At 39.0% G+C, this 26580-nt stretch overlaps 1 protein-coding gene across 10 annotated transcripts in view; it reads right to left on the bottom strand.

The window, feature by feature from the left end:
* CTNND2 (catenin delta 2) overlaps nucleotides 1-26580 on the bottom strand; it is a 646797-nt gene that overhangs the window by 239326 nt on the left and 380891 nt on the right. For all 10 annotated transcript variants that reach the window (XM_040548196.1, XM_040548193.1, XM_040548191.1 and 7 more), the window contains one exon: nucleotides 14377-14571. In XM_040548196.1, coding sequence (XP_040404130.1) covers nucleotides 14377-14571 — 195 coding nt within the window. The remainder of the gene's footprint in view (nucleotides 1-14376; nucleotides 14572-26580) is intronic.

The following is a 26580-nucleotide window of genomic DNA, read 5'->3' as shown; positions in this document are numbered from 1 at the left end:
CTCCTGCCAGCAGCCCCCTCCATGCAGGGATGGGGACTGCATGCTACAAACCTGGGTCTAGCTGGCACGGACAGCAGGGCCAGAGCATCCACTCTGCATCGCAGTTAGCAGACGCTGGATACAATAAACGACATGTTCAGAAGCAGGCCAGTAAAACCCTATGCATTCATGCTATTTTAAGCTTCAGTTCAATACAGGAACAATGCTTGAAGAGAATTTGAATTTTGGGTTACAAAAGGAGTTTCACCAAGAAGTTCCAAAGTAAACATTTCAAACTGCAAACCCAGAGCTACAGTCTCAGCAAAGAGATTTCAATTTGTCACCTAAAGACTGCTTTTAAGATTTTGTTTTAGCTTGGCAAGTCATTCATGCCTTAGAAGTACCATATTGTCTCAAGCCTTCACTACTGCAGTACCAAAAATCATAACCCCAGAGAACGGAGGATACCATACAAATATTTAATATGTTCTTATGAATTTTCACCCAAGACAATAAAGAGCCCTTGTTAACTACAGTGAAAATCCTCAAACAACTTGATATGTTACAGTTCTCTTAACTGCAGAAACAGCACGTAGAGGAGCCAGCCTGTATCATTTCCTACAGCTTTTGCTTAGTATAAAAACACACAAGTTTTATATTATATTAACATTGAAAAATTAGGTGCACCTCTAAATGCACTCATAGGCTCATAATGAGATACTTAACTCAGAAATTCACTTTTAGATTATGTATGTTATTTTCAAATCTATAACATCTCAGGAAAGCAAGCAAAATTGAAAATCAAGAATATGCTGATTTAGGCAGGGAGGGTATTGCACCACACCTAAGCATCTTATGGAGACCAAATACATGTAAGAACTGCTAAGAAGTTCAGACTTCCTAAGTCAGAGGGAATTTCGTTAACATATATAGGATCAGACCTTCAAAAAGGATAAACTCATTTATGAGATTTATCTTACTATACCTTCTTGCTGAAGATTACTTGGCTGATACTACTGTTTGACTTATAAATAACACCTTGTAAAAAAACTTTCTTCTCTGTACTCTGTGCTCAGCTCACGTGTTCACCCTCTCCTTGTGCCTTTTATATAGGTTTTGAATTCTTTAATTCAGAATTTATTTATTTAGGAACCAATTTGCACCTGCAGTTGATTCTTACCGTCATGTGAAAACTGACTTTTTTCAAAAAATTGGACCCCAGTAAGACATCCTTTGGTGCAAGGTATGTCCATCTTCCCTCTATGAGTTCAAAAAGGATATAATTGCAGTGCCTTCTGTTGGTAGCAAATGTACATAAAGATTTATAAAGCAGGTACTTTTCCCATCTGATACACTGTAAAAATAACAGTGTATTCTCTATAAATTAGGAGACAGAATTCATCAGCTTTGAGGGATACAAACATTTCTTATCTCTAAACATTAACTATGTTTTTCTGTGTCCCTTCCTAGACACATATTTTAATAAAAATAATAATATCCCAAGCAAACCAGGAGCAAATCAGCAATCCCATAGTAGTCAAGTTTAACACTATTCAATATGTATGGCATTACAAATATGCTAAATTTGCTTAGCAGTTAAAAAAAGAATCACTTTTCCACATGGGAATCTTAGGATTTTAGAAATATATACAGTTGGGAGGAAGAGGAAAAAAAACACAATACTATAGTTGATACTAGTAAGACCCTCTAAGATAATTAAGATTTTATGAAAGCACTATCATATCCTCTGTGAGAAGTATAACTGCACAAGGAATTTCATACTTTAAACATGAGAAAAGACCAAAAAAGCACTAAAGGATTTCAGGATATAAAGCTTCAATTTAGATTCAAAATACTCAGGACCTTACACAAATATCAGCAGCACAGAGGTGCTCTGTAGCTTGGGAAATTTGTTAACAGTTTCCTGATTAATTCTTATCAGGAAAGACAGTCCAAATTATTCCAACTTTCATCTTTTGTTTTCCATCATCTTAGCCCTCTCTTCTCTGTGTTGTCCTTTTTACTTTAGTTGCTGATCCTGCAATCAAAATTCCAGTTTCCAAATCCCATATTTATTCTGAGCCAGAACAGAAATAATAAGAATCTCTAATTAAGTTTTCCCCTTGCATCCTCACAGGACAATCTCTTTCCTCCATCTCCTCTTAGCACTTCATCCTTTTAGGACTTCCAGGATTGCATTGAACTCCACCGAACCAACTGCAAAAGCGTCTTTCCCTCTATCACCTCGACCTTCTGTCCCTCTCTCAGCAGTTTCTAGACTCGGCTACTCGCGTTCCCTAATTCTTTCCGCTGGCTCCAACCATCTCCAGATGCTCATACTCTGTGTACCTCAGGGGAGACAACAACGTCCTTCTCTCCAGTCAGCTCCAACACGCTCAGCTCAGTGCCTTCAACAGCCAGGGCACAGCAAACAGCTACACTCTTTGCTGTACCAGCTATTTCCTTTTAGGGGAACTTAACATGTAATACAGGGAAAATAAAAGTAAAGCAAAGAAGCAGAAACTGGACAGAATGGTACTTTGCAAAAAAGTACCCATGAACATGTTAAAATTCACATAGGCACTGGATATACCTGTTACATCTACTTGTAATTAGTGTGTACAGGTGCTGTTCAAAGCACCTATTCAGATTATTTTTTTAATTAGATATTTCCAATGACATGGTAAGAAGAAAGACTTTTTATCAAAGTAATGTGCACGTCTCCTCCAGATGACATCACAGGAGGCTTAGGTTGTTCATAGTTTCCTATCCCACCTTCAAAATCCAAGGTAGCTATTTAGCCACTACACTATTAGTACTTTTGGAAATATTCAGTACATCTCTAAATTAGTTAAAAGAACCATTTCTGGCAGCTGCCAACTACTAAGCCTAATAAAGATCATAAACCTACTCAATGTGATTGCATGCCCCAGCGATGACTTCATACCTATTTGCTATTTTGATTATTTCACAATCTTAAAATCATCTCCTGATCACCGCTGTATTTACATGCCACTGTTTTGTTGGACAACAACTCCTTATGCCCTTGAAACCAAGGAACGTGGTTTCAGTGAAGCAAACAAGGAATGCACTTGTGCTCTGCATATGGTCATATTTAATAAATTCTGTTTCAATGCAAAAAAATCTATAATCATTGAAGACTGAAGAACTGAAGTTGCTACTAGAATCATTGAATCATTTAGGTTGGAAAAGACCTCTAAGATCATCTGGTCCAACCTTTAACCTAGCACTGCCAAGCCTACCACTAAACCACGTCCCTGAGCACCACATCTACATGTCTTTTGAAGACCTCCAGGGATGGTGACTCAACCACTTCCCTGGACAGCCTGTTCCAATGCCTCACAACCTTTCCAGCGAAGAAATGTTTCCTAATATCCAACCTTAACCTCCCCTGGTACAATATGATGCAATTTCCTCTTGTATTGCCTGGGAGAAGAGACTGATCCCCATGCCGTTACAACCTCCTTCGCGGTACCTGTAGAGAGCAATAAGGTCTCCTCTGAGCCTCCTCTTCTCCAGACTAACCCCCAGCTCCCTCAGCTGCTCCTCATAGGACTTGTGTCCAGGCCCCTCACCAGCTTCGTTGCCCTTCTCTGGACACGCTCCAGGGCCTCGATGTCCTTCTTGTAGTGAGGGGCCCAAAGCTGAACACAGCACTAGAGGTGCAGCCTCACCAGAGCTGAGCACAGGGGGAGGATCACCTCTCTGGTCCTGCTGGCTACACTGTTTCTGATACTGCACTGCTGCATCCTTTCATTTTAATTTTCTCAGAGCCTTTTTAGACCTGACATTAACTGTTACAAGGCTCAAAGGTCCTTTGCTTAGAAACTGATCCTCCCCACTGATTCTTCCTGTATTACAGGAAAAAATACCGTGCTCTCTGCTTCTGAGCTACTCCTCTGTTTACAGGACAACTCGTGTCTGGTCACTTTGAAGGCTTCTTTTGTCTATACTGTTCCACTTCAGTGTGAACATTCTCACACTGTGTCTTAGTTTCCCTTTTGTGCTTACTTTTCCTTTGAAACACAAATTTATTTTTTTTCCCCCTTTTAATCTTCCCCCTTCTACCAGGGGAAGATGCACACTGATATTGCTTTACCCTTAGCATATGGAATAATTTTCTTGATCACCAATTTAGGCTTGGCATTTCTTTACTAGGAATCATTTTATTTATGGCTTCAAGTATGTGATCAGCAAGCATCAATCTGAAGTCACCCATTTCCATTAGGGTTTGCAATGGCAATGAATACATACCTTATGAATAAAGACATCTGAAAGAATATTTGTACCTCTAAACAAACAAACAAAAAAAAGAAATAGGCACAAAAATACTTCAGGTAACAACAATACTAACAGAATTTGTATCTTAGTGATCTGTATTTCAGTTTAATAAATACAGGGCCTAAAATGAAAGAGTTATAATGAAACTTTATTTGCAACAATATTTCTAAGGCTTCATTGAAACCTGATGAAGTCAAAACTTGAATGCAGCCTCCTTCTCAGACAGGTCTGTTACAAGACCTCACGTCCCCACATCCACAACTTTTGCAAAATATGTATCCTTCCCTTCAATCATCTTTCACCATCAGGTTCCAAAGTTATGGGATGCCCACCACAATAATACAATCTGTATCTCAAAAGCGTGTATTGCTAAAGCATCATTTTGAGATCCATGTAGTTTTCTGAGGGGACACCAAGATTTTATGCAGATTAAAAACCTTCCTTTTTTTTTTCTTTTTATAATCAAGAAAGGCAGAAGCCATGACCTTCAAGTTTTCAATATTTAAAAAAGATAAAAAAATTCCTTTCCACCTTCAGAAACTGACTGAATTTTAAGACTGACAGATTTTAATCTCCACTAACTTATGCAGCTTGCATTCTCAGACTCTCAGATTTCTAGCATGCTTCAACATGCTTCTCTGCACAAAAAAAAAATGGTGCGTCCACATAAACGTGATAATCAGATGCCGACTTTGGCTGCTAAAGGTATTCCGCCAAGATCTTTTCTCAGATCGCTTCTCATCTCTCTGAATTGCACCCCTCAATTTGGGGAGAATATGCAGTTTAATTCATTTGTTACATGAGCATTTAAAAAAAGAAAGTATCAACTGCTGATGCCCTTGAAAGCAATTGCCTTTTCAGACTTGAAGATATTAAAATTCATCACGCCCATTTTCTCACTGGAGATAAAATTCAACCCTGAGCAATGGCACAACAGAAGACATATCCATCACTTTAGCCCTCTGTAGTACAACACGGTTTCTTTCACCTTATGCGCATGGAATATAATGACCATAACCATTATAAAACCTGATCAAAGCAAAAAAGACAACCAATGCTACTAAGCGTATACAAGCAACTAAATTTCTGCTTCCACTCCAAATTCACCTTCTCTTGAAATCTCTGTTACAAGTTTCTTTTCCAGCTGGCCAGCATAAAACAAAGGCACGGACCAAAGTCACAATTATTATCACAAAATGTTAAAAAAAAAAAAGACAGTAACACATCAACAGATTAAAAATTTCCACATGTTGCGGAAACCTGTCTTCTCCTTCAGATTTTGACATCTTCCTAATAAGTACGCTATAATCCCAAGTTATAAAATGGTTATTAGTTGTTATTCTTTAGGACAGAGTAATGAACTTCAGCTATTTTAATTAACGTTTTTGACTTGGGAATATAGAGTTATTTTATTAATAAATTAGTCATAGTTGTATTCCAGTGTCAGACCACGCATCTGTATATCTTAAAAATACTAACCTAAGTTCTGCAAATGATAGTTAGAAAGTTGATGGACCCATTAGAGTGAAAACTATCTTTGAATCCTTTATCTACTTGTAAAAACTCCAGCCCTACATGCACAATGCTGAAATGATGATGAGAGGAAGAGATTACCTATAAAAGTAGGTACTCTCAAAAAATAATAATAAAAATACAGCTTTAGTTAAAAATTATAATGGGCTGGTGATTTTTAAGAGTGGCTTTAAATACAATGCTGCAGAAAGAATGATCCTTTAACAAAATCATTAGCCCTCTTGAAGACATTACTGGGTAGCTACCTCAGGCACAGCATTGTGTTTTCATTCAGCAAGTATTTACAAGGAGATTTATGAAGCGTGTTTGAATCATTTCTTATTTCATAAAGGACAGCCTTCTATTCCTGTACAACGATGAAGTAAATAAAAGATAATAGATATAGTCCTGTGTCACTGAAGTCTAGTGTGACCAGGCTTTAACCTACCTGAAACTGCAGCTATAGAGTAAACAGTTGATTAATACACAGTTTCTGACAGAGAGTAGTCACTGTATTTTCTCCATAGAGGCAGATGAGATTTACAGGGTATGTACTTCCCTGAGACTCAAAAGCATGGCCAAAAATTTATAATCATACTTCTACCTCGATGGGTGGCAAGAGTTAAGGGATGTCTAAGATGCATTCAGACATACTTTAAGCCATCCCACTATCGAAAAAAAGAGCACAGAAAAATTAGAAAATACGTAGGGCGTACCACAAACCTTTGGAGGTACTCTGTTTATGAGACAGAGGAAGGAGGCTGTGAATGCTAACAATTTTAACAAGTTTCTATTCTGGGCTTTCAGTGAAATCTGGGCTACCCTCAGATAGGTATCATATTCCTCCATGGAACTTAACCACGGGCTTCATACTTTAAAGAACCTTATTTAGAGGAAAGTTTCTCCACTCTAAGGGGGATATTGCTAACAGATTACAAAGGTGGATCTGCAGAGTTTTCATCTCCTGTCACTTTGCTCCCTCTCCCACCACTCTTGTCCACAGCTTTACAGGGGCCACTGAAATTCAAAGCAATGTCTTTCATTATCGTCCTTCCAAATTGTAAATAGGAATGAAAAAAAAAACAATCCTTTCTCAGACAAGATACCATACAGCGTACCTGGAAGAAGAGAAGCCTTAGAACAAACATACAAGAATATAATCACAGATCAGGCTACACCAGACAACCAGGATCTGTCAAATGAAATGGGATTATGCCTTCCCATTGCTTTGAAGTGATTTGTTATTCTCTATGCAGATCACTGTGGTGTTCTGTGCTCAATTTACTTTGTACTGAAGATTTGTTCCCCACCTGTTTCCTATAATTCTCTCCCCCAAACCAATGTCATCAAGTGGATGTCAGTTAGGAATGCAGGTCTATTATCACAACATTACCAAACTAATAGAGATGCAGTGGTAGGAGTAATTTTTCTTTTTTAATTTCCCTGAAAACATTATGTCCTATAGCCAGATCTCCATGCCGTGTGATTTACCAGCATGATTCTCAATCAATCTGCAGCTGTGGCATCACAGTATGCCACTGAATATCACATCAACTTGTGACAAAACAAAAGACAAACCAAACCAAACAAACAAACCTGACCCACAGCCAGGAAAAAAAAAAAAAAAAAACACACAAAAACACAATCTAAGCAGAAGTGATGTTTGCTATTTATAACCTAACTATTGTACTTTAGGACTGAAAAAAAAAAATAAAGATTTGAGAAGCAGTATAACAGACAAAAGGTTTAATCCAAATGGGGTAAAAACTGGTTTTGATGTCACTGCTCCTTTTTGGCTAAAGTGACAACTTTAAGCCCCAAATAAAGCAAAATGTGTTTGAAACTACACTTATCCTGCTACTTCCAGATTAAATATTTGTACTACAGGAACTAGCATGCAACAGGTAGCTTCTCATTAACAGCTAGATGTTATTCTGAAAGCAAAGTCAAACTATACCAACATAACACGATGCTCATTGTAACACTTTAAAGACACTTAACTGCATGTAAGAGAAAAAATACATCATTTCCCTATTAATTCTCTAAAAATTCATTTTACTCATCAAGTCTGAAGTCCATGGAATTGAGTCATACATCTAGTTATCTAAATTCCAATTCCATGACGAGAAGCAATACTAACACAAACTGGAAAAGAATGAGATAGCTGTGGGAAGGCTGGGATGTCAATGGCTCTCTGAAGCCTGTCACTGGTGATGTGCAAGGCTGAAGTCCCAGGTTCGATTCCCAGAACTGATGCTACATGTGCTGGCCTTGCAGCTGTAGAAATACTTTCTGTGAACCAAGCCCACTACATGGAATTCATCACAACAATAAAACTGGATTCCCAAAACATCGTTTTTACATAGTCCCATTTCAACATTAGAATTCTGTGCTAGTTTCCCAGATCTTTTTTCAGCACATTTAAATACTATATGACTTCAGTGATTTTAAATGGCTAAAACCAACAACTTTCCAAAGGGCTGATTGCTATAAGGTGTTGTAAATTGCTATCAAAAAGACACCTCTCAAAGCAAAGTTTAAGCAACATTCTTATATTTGTTTTAGATATCATCTTAATACTGGTATAAACTATTTCACAAGCAATAAAAAAAACTTTAGAAGTTTATGGTTAAAATGATTAAAGGACAGTTTATCTATGACAACAGAAAAATTGCTATCACTGTGTGATGCCACATGATTACTATAAAGTAGGCTTAATTGTTCTTAAAAGATGAGTAAATCATTGTTTTATAGGATACAGACATCAACTTTCTTCACGTGGACAATTTTCCAAATAATAGAAAATTGCTTTGCAATTTTAGAAAGAATTTTCACCTTGAAATAATGCTGATTGCTAAAAATATCAAATATATCCTATACTCTATTACATATGAAGATAAATATTTACAGTCTTGTGAAATTGATATAATTTAGGCCAAGTGGTACATCCTTTGTAGAACTGTGCTCCTTCTGAAAGGGATAAAGGAGCTAAGAGAAACAGCTAAATTTTGGGAATTGCAGAAAGCCTAAGCTGTACCAGCATTAAAAAAAAATGTAAAAGAAACATACAGCAAGTGGTATTTTAAAAAGTTTGATGGATCGGTACTGCAGCAACTTTTTGTATAGGAAGACAAACTCCAAGGGCTTGAGGCAAATGGCACATGGACCCGGCACCAAGAGCAGGAGGTGGGTGGGAGCCATGCACCTGGGAGGCAATCAGACACCGAAGAGTATGTATGGCCTTGCTCTGCTTGTGCAACTCAAACAAGGAGAGGAGCTCTGGGCCATTTGAACACTCACAAGCAACAAAATGAGCTGTACTCTCACAAAAACAGACAGTAAAATCAGTTTTGGAAAGCCTGTTCCTGTCTGGGGCAGCAAAAAAGGGGTTTTGCTTCTCCCTCTCCTTCCTTTCCTTTGGGTCCTGAATAGACCTGATCTTCGCCACAGATACTTCGTAAGATGGAACAAGGAGGGAGAAAAGAGAAAGAGCCCAGCCATGCTGCAAGAAAGCCACCAGCTCAGTGACAAGAAAGGGAACACCAATCGTGCTTGTAAATCCTTCCCTCAGCTACTGCCTGACCTCCAGGACAGCAAAAGCCAGGTATAAAGCAGCAGGCACCAGCGTGGATCCTCTTGCTGTCCCTCCAGCAGCACGTCTGATCCCCGGCACGTGTCTGTGCCCCACTTCACTCAGGAAGGTCCCCAGGTCACCAGAAGAGAAGACTGGACTCCAAGAGCAAACACTGCCCCTACCCCACTAAAGCAATAGTTCTATGGACAAAAGATAACGTCAGCTAGGAAAGTGGCTCTGTGCTGCCTGTGCCCCTTATGTGCTGACCACTGAAAGTAAACAAATCCCTGAAAGTGCCTGCAATAAGCACATTCTTGCCCAGTCACCGCTGCTGAAGTGTGACATGTTCTCGGCAGACACAGGACCAGCCTACCACGGATAACTCGTCCCTCCAAAAAGCACCCCCTCCAACTCGCCACATCAACACCACAGTGCTCTCCTGACTGCAGCCTCCCCCAGCACAGAAACCCAGCTGACAAGGAGCCCCGTTTCTGTTTTGCACTTGCTATCACAAATTTCACAAGCCTCTTCTCTTTGATCAGCATCCTCCACCACGGCACCCAGGAGGCAGCACAGCTTGTGGCACCACAGCTTTTAACAAAAGACAGCTTCAGGCTGGTGGAGGCACTGAGATCCAACTTGAACAAGCTCGGGGAGACCTGATCTGAAGGAGAAGAGGCCAGAAGAGAAGCTGTAGGGCAGCCTTGCAGCTGCCTGAGCGCACAGGTATGGATGTCAGACAGCTTCAGAAGTAGTAGCAAGAAGTGCTGCAGGAGTGTTCCTGCCGCACACGCGCTCCCTGACAGATAAACCACACGCGGTAAATCCTTCACGTCCTGTGCCAAGCCACTGTTCAAAGGCAATGCAAATTTTGACAGCTTATCCATCCACTGTTTGACTTCATTTGCAACAGATGTTTTGTTTTGCGGTCCCCTTTTTAACTTCAGCTATGCTGCACCTGTTCAACCACAGAGCCTACTCCCTCTCCTCCCACAATTTCCTCCCACCTCCCTGGAAAGCACAGAATGGTGCTCCAAATGCCTTACACACCCTGTCTTTTCCAAGAGGTACGTGTACTTCTGGTCTGATCACCCAGCACTCGATACTAACATCAACTGACTGCACGACCATACAAAGCTGCTGGATTTCCCATGATGAGAGCTGTGCCACCAGGCATTCCCCATGGTGACCTTCAGGGGCCAGGGGCAGAGAGTCTGTGCACCCTGAGACAATGCTTCAGTTTTCTTCAAGGGTATCGAGGTTCCTGGGAACCAGGGAGATGCATATCCTTCACGGCGCTGAGGAGGACAGGTTCATTCCTCCATTGTAACTGCCGGTTCATTCTTCCCACTTAAGTGAGGTTGAGGACAAAGATACTCACTCACAGCCTCTAAAACCAAGAAACACTCTTTAGAGCATGAGCACTCCGCAAGTTTTTAGCTCTACATATCCACAGCTCACCAGTGCCTGTCTTGCTTTTAACAAGAATCACTTTTTTCAACTGATAAAGCTCCAAGCCCAAGTTGTGGAAGGTCCAGAGTAAGCACAGACCCCCCATTTACAACCAATCCCCCGCAGTATACTGGGAACCCCTCTCTTCCAAAGCTTTTAATAATTTTATCCAGAAATCACATCCTTTTACAGAAGAGGGCTTGTTTTCATTGGACCCTCGATGAAAGAGGCAAGTATCTCTATGAAGTTGCAGACACAGGTTTGTCAGCTTCCAAAGGTTGATGGCAACTGATCTCATGAATACTACTGCTCTTGTAGCCGTGTTCCTGTACTGTAGGTCAACACCAACAGTCCAGAACCTGAGGAAAATTGCTTTCTCTTCAAGGAAACTACAGAAATCCCAGACTTGCAAGACAGCAAGATTTTACAAGCTTAGACTTGTTTCATGTTTAACATGAGTTAAATGCCAATAATTGAGTTAAATAAGACTAAATCCCTAGTCCTAACTTCTAATTTGACAAACTAAGCAAACTTGCAAAAGAATGCCTATTCTGTGACCCATTCTGACTGTAAGGAAATCTATCTATTAATAATAGCACTCTTCAAGTTCCAGCGGTGCTCATGTAAACATCCCATCAAATAAGCTTGTCTCTACTCTTGTTAGCTCATGGTTTAAATGAGTAAAGCAAGGTCTTTAGATTTGTAAGGAAAATAAGTGACACACCTGTCTGGACAAAAATTATTAGTGTTATTAGGCTGAGTTGCAAATACAAGTTATAAGTTGCTATTCAGTAAGTAAATTATTTTGATATTTACATGTGTCTGAGTAGTCCCTCCAATTACATCTTTTGCGGATTCACATTTTGAAAAGAAGAATTTCACATTTATTGCTAGTTTAAGTGCAGAAGTTCAGGCTGCTACGTTTTATAAGAGCAAAGGCGCTACCCTTTGAAGACCAGAAGTGACTGTTTAGTAAAAGCTATGAACCAAAGAAGCCGATGCAGCTACTGCTGTTAAGTTTGAAGGATTATTTTTAGCTGAGACAGCATGACAGAAACACACCCAGTCATAATTTAAGCTTCAAAGTGACGAAGAAGTCATTCTGCCCCTATCTGAAGTTATGCTGGAAAGGACGATGTTCTGCAAGGTCCTATTATTTTGTACCTCCTGCAATACTTAGCCTTTATTGCAGAACTATGGTTATGCATTTCATTCATTAGTGAAATACATGAAAAATACAAAAGTACGCACACGAACAAAAATACGGTGAGTAAATAGCACAAAGTGAATTTAGTATACCCCATAGAGAAATCTTAGAGTTCTGTTCACTGATTGTTGCTTCACCTAGAGGATGAGAAACTGAGTAGGCTTTATCCTTAGTTGTGTAAACATTCCTGAATGTAGTAACTACTTCAGAGCTCACAACAGAGAGGTGATGTCTGTTTTTAAAAAAAAGAAAGAGAAAAAGCATTTCCATTCTGAGTCAGAAATGTGAAAGCTTCAAATTCAGTAGGAGCTCTCTGTTTTTAAAAAAAAAATAAGAAAAGCATAAATAGATGGCTTCCAAGTATAATTAGCATAATTTGTTCCTGATGTGTAATGTCAGCTGAAGAGGAAAAAAAAAAATCAGACTTCGTCCAAAGTCTTTCAACTAAGTTTACATTCTCTTTTCTCTTTTTTCATGAAGCAGAAGGAGCATGTTCCTATGGGCACTTGTGGTAGAGGCAGAAGGAGACTGAGAGCTCAAGGAGAAGGAGCCCAAGACTCCCTCTGAGCATTGACTGCTCTTCAGGCTGGTTGCACAAAAAGGCTGACAGCATCCATCTACACCAAGCAACACACTGTATGGCTTGGCATGTATCTAGCTTTCTTTGATGCCCTGATGATAGGGGCAGAGGGGAAAAGCGAGGGAGGATCAGTGCAATGCAGAGCTGGACTGATGGAGCAGTCCGTCAGAACAAGCCTGGAGGAATGTTCAAGTCTGTATCCCAAAGACAACAAAACAAAATTCACCTTCACAGGACCCATTTCTGCTATCCAAATCAGCATCTTTGTGCAGCTCTTCCTCTTTCCTTCTGAGAATCCATCTTCACGTATTACCCACAATGTCCTGTGTGCCAGTTGCACTCCCTGTACTTGTGATTTATGTTCATAGGGTTTCCTTACATAGGCAGGTGTTCTGAAGGTAACAGCCACAAGACAGCCTGCTACTACTTCAGGCTTCTGCTTTGCTTTTGCAAGCAAAACAAGAAACCTTCTTCAGGGCATGATTGGGAAAGAGTGCTTAGTATAAGAAATAAAAGGCCACATGTGGAATGCCAGGATCAAAGCTCAGTATAAACATTGCTTCACTCACTATCACTGCCTCTGCTGCTCAGTGATTTAAACAGATGTCTTATCCCAGTCATGCAAAGAATAGTCACCTTTCCTCATAGAAACATATAAATATGACTATGCAGAACATATACTACGTTAGTTTCTTCCATTGGAAGGACGTGGCATTCTTCAAAAAGTATGAAGTTGTTACAGGTATTTAACTAAAAAAGAAGTCACTCAGAATTTTTAAGTATTTTCACTTACACTCTCAACACTCAAAACTTTCATAAAGCAGTAGAAATTTCAGCCATGCAAAACTACCAGCTTTTCCTTTGGAAAAAAGATTTTAAAAAGAAAAATAAGTTTTATAAGAAAGCAAACTCTCTTGCTCCAAAAAGTACATGTAACCTTTTCTTGATGAAAAGGAGAGTAATTTGAGAATGGACAGAATCTTCCCTATTTGATCAATACAGCAAAGATAAGACACCAGAAATATTTGCAATTCCTAAGGCAAGTTCTTTCCACATCTGCTTTAGGCTATTTTGGCTGTTGAATTTATACACTCTAATTATTTTGTGCATTAAATACCAGAAATATCCCTGTCGATTTGTGATCTATTTACGGGTTCCAACATACAGCTGCACTTCACTTGGTTGAGAGGACATTCTGTGAGCAGGACTTGCACACCAATGCACTTCATGGACAACCATTACTATTTACAGATAAATTGAGTGCTGCTAACAGCTCTTCTCTGTGACATAGTTCAAGTTTGTGTCTGTACCTATACCTAGGAGTACCTTTGTAGGAGAAAGGAAGAACATTTACATATTATTCATCTCAAAGCCAAATAAACAATCCTTCAGTTTCATGAGTAAGGAAATTCACAGTCCCTTTACAACACACAAAATATCTTTGCAAGCGAAAAAAAAAATCCTAGCAATTTCTTCAGAGATAATAGATTTCTCTTGAAGGCAGTACACAAGATTAATAAAAACACTCCTTGTAAGCAAGCTCCCTCCCTAGATTAGCTTAACCTACTGTATACATAGCACAGCATTAAACATTTCTACATTTTGTGCATGCCTTTAGGGTTCTGTTGATAGCTGCATCTGCGTAAAGTATTTTGTTTGACTGGCATGCACACAATGCGTGTTGTTTAGCACATCAGAAAGAGAAGAAAGAGTACTAAAGAGTAAGACAGAACTCGTAAAAAGACAATCATGCAAGTTACATTCACCTACCTGTACTAGTGCGATATGTGCCTGTGTGTGCTGGTTGCAGAGGGTCCCCCTGACTCTGGCTGAGACTCCTCATAGGGGGCTTCTGATAAACTCTGTCTTCGTAAATAGGATCTATATGATGTTCTGGAGACTGTAGTGCCCTTAACTCGGAGCCAAGGTGGCTGTGCTGGCTGCTGTAAGATGCCCGAGACCCAGCTGCAAGAGACATTTAAGAGACATTTAGGAGATAGGGGGAAAAAAAGTGGCAGATGCAGAATCTGACTTTATGAAAATTTTACTTGCAGGTAGCAATTAAACAACACCCCCTTTTCCCCCAAAAAAAGTTTTCAACATACAAAGAAACAGCATACAATGGCAGCAGCAGCTCCAGTTGCTTTAGTCGCATCATCCAGCTGCCTATATCTACTCCAAAACCTCATTTTTTTCAAGGGAACTATGGATATTGGAGAGAGAGGGATCATGAAAGGCCGCTAAAAAAGTCCTACACAGATACATGTGCAGGAGGAGCTGTTCCTAATCCATGAATGCTTCAGTCCAAAGGCAACCACAGAAGAATCAGGAATGGGGGAGAAGAGAGAGTCAGAACTAGCTTTGAGCGTTATGTCCATATCTCAAGATCTACAAATGAAATAAAAGCTAATGAGCAGATGTAGTTGTATGAAGGCTGATCTTTTTGCCGATTCACTGGAAGTACAATAAAACGGTTGAGCCTTATCAGCATTCTGTCCTCAACTGTTTAAAAAAGTCATATTTCTAAGACTCTACAACTTAAATCCTTTGAGGATGAATAATCTCAACACGCCATCTGGAAAAAATATTGCAAGGATACAACGCCTTTTTTTCCCCCCTCCCTCTAATAACAAGATCGATGAACTGCATTAAAATATTTTCAACTACTAGAAATAGTTGAAAAATAGTATTTTCTATCATGATGTTAAAAAAGAGACTTGTATATTTTTAGCTGTGATTAGTCTTGTCACTTGCATCGTTTTGCCACTTTAGGAACATAGGTACTTCAGTTCCGTGGTCAGTTTTCAAGATTCCCAAGGATAGTCATGGGGAAGGCATACAAACATTTCACATTTCGAAGGTAAGAAGTAGGAAACTATGCAAGCAACACCTGACAAAGTTGGGTCTACACCACAACACGGTAGCATGCTATTTAAATATTTAGAAAAGCAATCAGAGATGCAACTACCACATCCCTTTCTGATAACCCTATGAGATTAAAATCCTGGATGCAGGCTTCTACTAGCTCATCTTGCGCTGCTCACAGACAAGTTATGTAGGCATGCCTGCTGAAAATCTCTACCACGTTCATTGTATCAACAGCGGTTTTGTTGCATAAACAAACACTAAATATTTCTAAAACGCAAAGCAAAGATATAAAGTGATATGTGATATCAACATAGGATAGAAATGAGAAGGATACACAAAATTATTTAAACCTTAATACAAATTGTCTGGAGGAAATGAATAATTTCTTCCATTTCCTTCTTTCTAATAAGCATGTGCCATATTCAGGATTTATTCCAAAGTTTTCCACATACATGCATGTTTTAAGTGGAGTACCTTATTTGCATATTTTTCCCTTCAAACATTTTTCAGACTGAGCTGCCATTAGCACACTACTGCAACTAATTCTGTTGTTGCCCTTACTGGAAAGCCTGCCAAGAACCTGAACAACATATTTTACCTAGAACGACTGCAATTATCCGGGAAGTTGATATTACTCTTGAAGAATTAAATTTTCCCTGGTCCACATTTTCAAATGCTCTTTAACCCTTGCACCTTTGTGACTGATACTCAGAAAAGCTCTGCCAAAGTCTAGCAACCCTCAGAGTGGCCTAAAGTACAGCCTATTATCATAACGCCCAAATTTTTGTGTGAGCTGCTTTCACTGTGTACTTGGTTCAATCTGTATTTAGGGAAAATATATAGGGAAAAAAATGAGGGCAACGTTTCAGAGGTTCAGCAGCGCAACAAACCAGGCTTGCTGCAGAATAATTATACCTCCTTTTACAGGCGTGACTTTTGTCCATTTAAAAATTAACAATCTCTTTGAAGCAATAGATTTCCTTATAATCTTGCTTACAGTGAACTGAAAGATTTTTTTTCCCATTGATTTTTGTGGCAGTATAAACCAAATATTAACATGCTGTCAAACATTACGCTATGTTTATGCTCTGGCGAGGTGAGCTGATTTCAGCCTCTTCCATACTCTACCAACAGTCCCGAATCCGCAAGTGCTAAATGCTAGTCTATTTTAAAAACTACCACAGTAATTTATTTGCATACTGCACATACTACTAGGACTAGAACATTGTTGTACTAAACAGTAAACATATGCATAACCAGAGACACTTCTTGCCCAGAACGCATTACATTTCAAGCAAACAAGACAAGGAAGACAGGACAAACAATAAAGGAAAACCCACATAACTTGCACATTCTCCCTATTACATTTCAGGAAGACAAAGATTTCAACAGATAATTAAAATATTTTCATTTTGGAAACATAAACGCTCTCAAATCTCCAATATTAAGGCTATCAGAACATGAGCCATTCCTGTATTCTTCTCTTTGTATTACAAGACTGTTAATGAAACGGGTACATTTCATCTTGTTGCACAAACTTGTAGATTTTTCCTTAAACATACTGCTTAGCAGCTTCAAAGTTGATACGACTTACCGTGCATGTGTCTTTGAGTAATTTTTGTGTTAAACATTTGTTAATTCACAGAGAATGGTAAAATAAAACTACTCTAAGTAAATAAGTACTTTTTAAAACAAGTCCCTTAAAACACAATTAATTTCAGGCAGAAACTGATACTTTTCTACAGGGCTCATTAAGCAATTTTAATATACCATTTCCAAATAATCAGACATCAATGCTTAAACACAAAATATTAGCACCCTTGAAAGTTATTTTGTTAAAATTTTGTTTAAAAATTTTAATTTGTTTTAATTTTAATAATTTGTTAATAAATTTTGTTAAAAGCAATTTATAAAAAGATAGAGCATCACGTTCATTTTTAACATTTCTATTAACTTGCTATTTCTAAAGCCAGAATAGCTAGTTCTGCTTTCAATTAAAATGCCTTTTCTATTGCTCTGTCAATTCTTACACATTAATTTATTCAAGTCTAAACTTCGGAGCAACAGATTTTATTGTGCATTTTATTTAAATATTAAAATGACTAACCAACAGCCATCGGGAGAGAGGAGACAGTTGTGTCTGTTGCCGGTGCTGAATCACATCTGATAAAGATCGGATAGATAACTTTCTGAAAAGCTAACGTGCAATTACAGTTGAAATCAACAAAAGACTTGTTTTCTGTATTATTAAAGAAAAAAGTGTGTGTGAGATGGATTTCAGACAGCTGCATCCTACCTACAGTCAGCCCTCTCTGCCACGTCCTGCTGCTACTATGGAGGGCATTGGAAAGATGGTTAGGATAATCGATCAAAACCAAGACTGTGAACTTGGAGAATTGATGCTACTGAGAAAGGGACAGGCATAACGTGCCTCCTGCCTGCACCTGGGTTAGCAGCAAATGGCTACATCCTTTACTGCCTGAAGCTGTGAGCAGATCTGCACTGTTTGCTTCAAAACAACTTGCATTCGTGCAGTCTACAGCTTGCAGAGGTCCAGAAAAGCAACAAGGTCAGAATAGAAAAGCAGAAATCAATATACTACCAGGAAGTAATGAACACTGGATTACCAAGGCCCGTTAGCATTCTCATGTTCAAGGAGGCTCATCGCACTCAGAAGTTGCTTCCCTAAACCTAAAGCTGTCAGGAAGGCACTGCTCACCCCAAACTGCACTTGCCCAAACCCTGCTTTCACCAGGCACCATCCCTTCACCCCACCACTCTGGGTTTCTTGAAATTGAAGCAGTGATGTGTACCAAGCCTACATGCACCTCTCGTGCATCATCTGCAAACAGAATCATCCCCCTCCTTGGCCAGCCCACCCCAAACAGCAACACCATTTTGCCCTTGGGAGGGTACAAGGCATTGAGCCAGTTCAAGACAGGTCTACGTAGAAGTCCAAAGACAACTCATTATTACATCTACAGTTCTGCAAGCTGTTAATTACAGATGACGCATTTAGCATAAGAGTAGACACAGGATTCTTATGATCATGGTTCTGAAGTGTTTTATTTTCCTCCCTTCAAGATTAGAAAACAAAACAGAAGCACTGAGAAGAAGAAAACTATTATTTGAAGGCTGAAAAAAAAACAATTAATTCCTTAAATAGTCCAATCTTTAGTTTGAAAAAAAGACTGAAGAAATATTTGATTGCAATGCGGGACATCCATCACAACTGAAAGTATGAAGACGACTAAATGGGTCTAAAAAAAGCTGCAAGAAAAAACAGAAACAAAGCAGATAAGTCTTAAAAAACAAAACAGGGTATATTTGTTTTTTAAACAAAAATTGATTAACCATGAGAATGGAAAATAGAGTCTTCTCTGCTTTCTGAAGTCTTCAAAATAAGACTGACACTAAGTGGGATGCCTCTTGTGTTTTCCACGAGTTTTACTGAATGAAGATATCACATTCCTAAAAGTTTTGCTCTCTTCCAAGGGTGATAATAGAAAGAAGCTAGGAAAAGTGCAATCCTATCTACTGGACCAAAGAGAATCTCCACCCTTTATCCTTAAAAAATAAAAATAAAAATCCCTACTAGATGAAGGTTGCCATATTATTCAGTAATATGGGGATATGGTTGTTTTCTAGGACTTTTTTTTTTTTGACAAAAATCTCACTTTCCACTAGAAGAAAAATATTATAATCAGATAAGTGTAATATGAGAGAGATACACAAAATAATCCCTAATTGCTTATTCAGAGTTTGTGCAAGCCGTCATGGAAATAAATACAATAGACACATTTAAATGACACTGTCAGATTAACAGTTTAGGTCAATACAGTAAACCATCACACTGGCAGCATTTTTCATTACAATAAGCTAGGGCCATTAAAACTATTCAAATTAATGCATACACAGGCATTTATATATGCATTAATAAACCCTGAACAGTTTTTATTTGTGCCACTTGTGACAGCCTTTACAACGAGTCACCCTGCCTTGCTGGAGCCCTACGGAGCCCTATGAATTCGTGATACTCTGAACATCTCCAAGAGCGAAGCACACAGTGCTGCCCTCCTCACCAGGATTTCAGAGCTCATTAGAATTATGAAATACACAAGCAATCAGCTCAACGTGAAGAAAACCACCCAGATTTGACCAGATAAACTATTCAGCCCCTCATTTTGAAATCTGCCAAAACAGTCTTCAATGGTACCGTTAAGCACTTTCTCCTTATATATGTAATACAGGAACATCACTAACGAGATATGAGCTGAGGGTGAAGCTCAATATCCACTATATTACAAGAAGAAACACTTATCAGCAGTGTGTTTACATCATTTAATCTAACACTGTTACAACCCCACTCATTTCAACACATTTTCTCTCTGGCTACTTCAGGCTCTGAGTACCAAACTTGGATTTTGAACACACTACAAGGCAAAGCACTCAGGAGATTTGATTTCTTAGCAGAGAGGATTGACCATCCACAATTGCCTGTATAGATTTTTCATTTCAAATGTAATGACTACATCGCTCATTTAATTTGCAATAAGTTTTTCTTAGATTACAAGTGAAAAAATACACAAAATCACCCACACGATGGTAACATTGCAACGAGCTCATCCTTGAGATAGAAACGAGACTGCACATACAGAAACTACAGGAGAAGCGCAGCATTTTTTGTGGCTTTGGCATGCCACATGCTTTGCAGAAGACAGAAAGAAGTGAAGCGAGGTATAGCTTCATTCAGAAAAAGCAACATGAGAAAGAGGATATAAACAGTGGGGTTTCTGCTCTTAAGTCATAAGTAAGAAGACCTATTTTATAGACACTAAACTGGTCTAGTTTATGTGTAAAGAACCTGATGTGAAGCCAGGTGCAAAATTAAAGAGAACTGAGGGGACAGGAAAGAAATCAAACATTTATAACTGGAATTTTGGTAATAACACTGACCTTTTTCTCCAGAAATGTATGTAGAAACCTCTCCAGAGTGCTTGTCTGATAACATGCATCTTCTCCTTATACCATTGGAAAAAGACAGTACAGCTTACAACAAATGTTACTGTATCTACATCAAGGAATACACTCAGAAACCAGGTCTATGCCAGTACTGTGTGATGAAAAGCAAGGTATGGAGGAGAAGAAAATGAAATCTAACCCAAGCACTGAAAGTGAATACAAATCGTCAGGACGTGACAGATGGTTACATTAACCAGTAAGACGGGACAGGCCATATGGCAGAACCAGCTAATGCACACCTCGGGTGCATCAGTTTGTGCCCCCGGCATACCAATAATCTGTGCTAACCAGAACCAAAATAGACTCCAGAGTGAATTCCTTTTAATTTGGGTTTAGCTTTCTCTCATCTGGTTAGGTTTTATGCACACACTATCTATATATTGATTTGGGTCTCAAGTTTTTGTTTGGTTGGTTTTTACCCAAATGTTGAAATTAAGATTAACTAGCAGTTCAGAATGAAACTAATTTTTGTCTTTACACTCCTTTTCCATTCTCCTTACACTACTCTGTTCGTGACTCAGGTATATCCCTACAAATAAAGAAGGAAATAATACCATCACTGAGTTGATTGATTACGTATGATGCCTTTCAATTCACGTCAAATACTGGATGTCTACAAATAACATGCATGCGTTTCTCTTGCATCCGTGGCTCACACTATTTTTTATGATGATCTCTCATGTACTAAAATATAAAAGCCCTGAAAACTGAAAGAACATACTTGCTTCACTTTAGTATCTTAGACTGCTTTTCCTCATGCTTTCTATTTAAAAAATTAAACTGTAATATGATAAATGGTCTGGGGTGCTTCTTGTAAACTATCTTTGCACCACCAAACCTATTAGCAGTTTCACTGCCGGGATATTGTCGCATTCAGCAGCATGGTTCACACCCTGGAATTTCCCAGACACAATTTGTCCATTAACCAGATTAAGGGTCTTAGGGAAGTCTCCTCAAAAGGAGATTGTCTTCGGCTGCTTAAAGGACACCGCAAAACCACCGTGTGACCCAGGGTTAGTGCTTTTCCCATCACTGCTAAAAATAAAGGTAGCAAAAAAAAATACTTTTAAGTGTAATCACATTACTTTAAAGATTATTTCATAAGTTTATGTTGAGATTTCTTATAAGACATAGTATTTTTTATCCCACTTAAAATAGTTTTTAAACCAAATGTCGAAGTTAGTTACATTTTTAAGCGCATTTAAAAGAGAAACAAAGACAAATATTTTCTTCAGTTTTCTGTGCTCACGTTTTAGTTATGCAATGTGCTTTTGGTGCCTAGTTATGGTTATCAATAGCCATATAAAAAGCCAATAACCATAAATTCATTTTAAATTCTACATTAGTATAAGTGTAGGTGGAAACAAAAAAAACAAAAAGAAACAAAAACAGGTACGTTTCCTCACAACATTTTCTTTTCCCCGCTACTGTCCTCATTCTGTTGAAAAGCATTCACCTGCTTAAAACATTTTATCAAAAATAAATTTTTAGTGGGAAAAAAAGTAGTGTGACTGGGAGCAAAGAGATAAGAGGCAAAGATAGCCAGGAAGAAACAGCAGATTAAATGTGACAGACAAGTTCAGAGAGATAATTCCCATTTCATTTCTGATCCAGAGAACTGTCACTGAGGAAAAAACTGAAAACAAACCCCCCCCCCCCCCCCAAACCAACCACTACCATACAGCAACAATTTGCCTTCATCAAGGCAGAAAGTGAAAGACAAAGATCATATACTTTTTTTTCCTTTAAATTATTAACCGCATGATCACATTGGGTGCTTTTTCCCTCCCTCCTCTTAAGCTCTGCCTCTTCCCTTCCCCCTCAGCCCTGCCAAATTCATAGGAAAGGGGAAAGAAGCACTGGAAGAGGCAGCGCTCCATGGCCAGAATCCCTATTTTCCACATGCAGCATCAGGGCAATGCCCAGCCTGCGCTGCTCGGGGGGCTCACCACTGCCTCACGAGAGCCAGAAACCAACACCAAGCCTCTTGGTGAACAGAAGAGACCTGTGAAGTTTTGCTCGACTTCCGCACCGACTAGAAATGAGAATTTATTAATTCCCAAGTTTTAACTGTAAAAGCTCGTGGGGCTTCACGAGCTCTATGGTAAGGCTGGTGCTAAGGCAATACATTCAGTGTATTTGGTGAGATGCAGAATAAATATTCAGAAATAAACACTTTATGGGATATTTTGCACAACCTGACAGTTAACTTGTCTTCTTTTGCAAGCCAAAGGGAAGAACAGCAAGCCTATAACCCCCAGGCAAGGCCTTCCTTCCTCCACAAGGCTGCAGGCCGCGCAGAGGCAGACGTGGATATGTCAGCAGCAGCAGTACAGGCTACACACCCCAAACCCACAGACCTTTGTAGGGTGAGAGACCACTTCCAGCATCCAGCATGATGTGCTAAAAAGGCATCGCTGCCTCCACCAAGGCAAACAGGGGAGCCTGCTTCTGCGCTGGCGCCCCGCCACACACCGAGCGCCATGGACACCCAGAGCTTAGACCAAACTAGACGGGGAAGACTCCAACTGGCATAGAAAATGTGTTGATTAAGGAATGCACTTTGCAAAGGACTGATTCTGAAAGGGAAATGTCACTGTGTAACACTTTGGTAAGGGTAACACCAGAAAACAAAACTCCCTGGGGTAATGAAGCGTCAACTCAGCCCAACTGCACAATACTCCTCCATTGGCCTTTGCTGAATTTCTGATCTAATCATACTGGCACTCCTGCTTGTTCAGTTTCAGCAGGTAGTTTTCCTGCTAACAGTGAAAATGCAAAGAAACCATTCCAATGAATCCCAACCATGCATGCATGTTCTAAAAAATATTGTTCTCCGTTGAATATTGCACGTACTTCTTTGGCAAGCATTACGTTCCAGACTCTGCTAAACGCAGCTGAAATACAAGACACCACACTTGGGGGTTGCTCAAAGAAAAAAAAAGAGTGTTTGCAACTTATCTTTTGTAATTCCTTTTACAATGAGATTACATATTATAAGATGTGTGAGCAATATTAACTTCTGGAGATTTTAATCTGTAACACTTTGTACTCAAACTTGCACTTCGCTAAGAGAATGAAAAAAAAAAGTCAGATAGCATTTGTTCTTTTAAGTAAAGTCACTTTTGCTAGAATATTAAACACTTTCTCCTCCCAGCAGCCTTCTCCTCCTCAGCAGGCATTTGCTAATTCACTAAGACCCCAGGTGTAGGTCTGTGACATTCCAGGGGAAATGGGTCTATTATCTCTTTCTTTCAATACCACTTTTAAGAAAGGGAAGATCTCCGGATATTCTGTAATACTCTGCGTACTCATCAAGTTTTCAATCATCTATTTGAGACTCATTGCATTTAAAATACAAGAGTGAAAACGTGAAGGTTTTATTAAATGTACAAATAATCAATCTAAATACAGTCTAACTAAATTCTTTACTTACACTTGTAAAAAGTTTAGCCCACTGATTATCCACTTTTACAATTATGGCTTTTTGTTCAACCGATTGTTATAGTATTATTCAAGCTGTTTTCAGGTTGTTCTCATTACATACGTATCAAGACCTCTGCTAGAACACTTAAAAGTAATCTCCTATTATTAAAATCATTAAAATCTACAGCAATTCTAACAGATTTTCTCTGAATAAAAGAAATGCTGAATGTAGTGATGAAGAAAAGGAATAGTGTTGATACTGAGACCATGAGGGGCTTAAAGACTTAAGCAAAGTTTAGACTGAAGTAATTGCTGCACAGTTCATGTCCAACCAATTTCTCTTTTAATCCATTATGCTTATTAATAGAGCAATTAAACAATAATAGTAAGCATTCAATATCAAACTTCCAAGAACTCAGAAAAAAATCATATGTGAACCCCTCCAAAATAAGCAGCATACAAAAAATGAAATGGATGGTTACATTTTTTTTTTTCCTCCCAAGTAATTTATTTAAAACAAAGAGACAAAAGGACGCATTCTCCCCCCCCCCAAAAAAAAAAAAAAAAAAAAAACAGTAAAAAAGACTTTGCAGTGTGTCATTAATCTCACAGATTCAGATTTTCCCTAAAGGAACAGAAAGGAAAGGAATAACCTATGAGAGTCCTGTAACTCCAAGGCCAAGCTAAGAGGAAATGGCTGTGACAAATGCTGCAATGGACAAATGCTGACAGGTCACCAGCAAAAAGATGGCAGGCTTAAGGTAAGAAACATAAGGAAGGTGTTCACAGTAGTTATAACAATAGTTTATGACAAACCATTGGAGGGATTCAGCTTCAAGGAGGACTTCAACAGTGGTTTCATTTGAATGACAAGATGCACTGTAGTCCAAAGGTGACAGACACTTGAGGGATTTTGAACTGTCCCACAATTAGTTCCTGATTATTCATAAATGCAAATCAACATCGTTTGCATATCAAATGGATGCCATCCTTACCTTTGAAACCAATACTTCTGTGATCATACAACCGGCAAATGAAGACATTTGCATTAAGTTTGGCCTAATTTTACAAAAGCAGTCTGAATCTTACTGCAAGACAGAGAAAAGCAGCAACTTGCATGATACACTTCAGAGAAGCAGAGATTTGGGGCTAAGATAGTAATTCCCAGATACTCAGGATGGGATCTTAAGCCAGGCAGGACACAAATTAGATCACTTTGAAGGAGACTGTTCAGTTACGTCCAGCATTACCTTCAGATTCAGCTCTAGGTGCAACACAGACAAGAACTCCAACTTCAGACTGAAAGAAATGCTAAGGTTTTATGAATAAGCTTTGAAGCTTGGTCAGAAACCAGAGAAAGTGCAATTATGACTCGAGAGCCACTCTGTTTTCAATGTGGCTACCACTTTCAAGTCTTCAAGGGAAAATTGAAGAACATTAGCTACCACAAAGATTGTGAATACAAACCAAACACATCACGGCTGGTTAGTCAAAGCCCTAACGGCACAGCCTGCTGTGCAAAAACATGCCACTAATGTGTTACTTTGTGCCTCCACTCCCTCTTTGGTCAGGTGCTACTTCCCCAAATGCCACCAGGGCCTTGACTGATCTTTAAAAAAAGCCTGGCAAATCCTTCATGAAATTACTAATTCTTACCAGGATTAATTAGTCTTGATGTACAGCCTCCATTTACTAATTGCAGCTATACAAGCTAAAGTCAGGCTTCTTAATTTCTTGAGCATTCAGACAAATTAGTTTAGAACAGAAGAGGACTGGAAAGAGTCTTTCTTGAACCCAGAGGCTCACAGTTGAACACGGTTCCCCAGATAAAGTCCTTACCATACTTAACACTCCCAAATTTTGCTTGTTACATGATAAGGCCATGAAATATTCTGTTGTGTTTCTAAGATAGGTGGCTGGGACATACTGCAGACAAGCAGGTCACCCAGGTCTTTCCCCACTCTTCTTTTCAGCCAAAGATCCCTGATTCGTAACCAGCTATTACTTGTGCTATCAGCTCAGCTCCAGGTCTGTTTTTTCCCCCTGATCTGGGAAATTCTTTCTACGCAGGATTTATCTTCCTTTGTTCAGAAAATGCTTCCTAAGATCATATTAACCAGAAGTTTCCTTGGCATATTCCTGGGTTTTGTGCCAAGATAAAAAATTGAAAAAACATTTTTCAAGTGCCCCAAAGAGTTCTTCTTGTGGAACGTTATTAGTAGCACGCTTCCTTTCCAACAATTTTATTCTCAGAATGACACAGTGGCACTTCTCCTTTGACCAGGTCCTCGCCCAACTCCTTTCTTGCAAGAATATCCATCTTCTCCAGCTTAACTATTTCCTAAGCGGCACTACAGAAAATGTGTACTCACAGTTCTGGTAGGAAACAGAACCACATCAGATATAATCTAAGAACAGGTCAGGGAGCAGGTTATTCTAACACAATCTGGCTTTGGTGAACTCATGTTGCAAATTACCCCGTTAACCATTTACTTTCTCATATTGTATTATCTTTTAAATCAGCTTTTGTTGTAATGTATAACAAAGCACCGTGATTAGCGGGTCTGTAATTGTTCTTTTATTTCATCTTCCCTTTCTCCTGTGCATATTTGCTCCCAGCACATGCAGGGCTGTCTCCCTCCACCTTCTCTGCCTCCC

This window comes from Cygnus olor, chromosome 2 (assembly GCF_009769625.2).
Source record: "Cygnus olor isolate bCygOlo1 chromosome 2, bCygOlo1.pri.v2, whole genome shotgun sequence".
Taxonomy (NCBI): domain Eukaryota; kingdom Metazoa; phylum Chordata; class Aves; order Anseriformes; family Anatidae; genus Cygnus; species Cygnus olor.
Note: the sequence above shows the minus strand (reverse complement) of the source record. Positions and strands in the feature narration are given on the sequence as shown.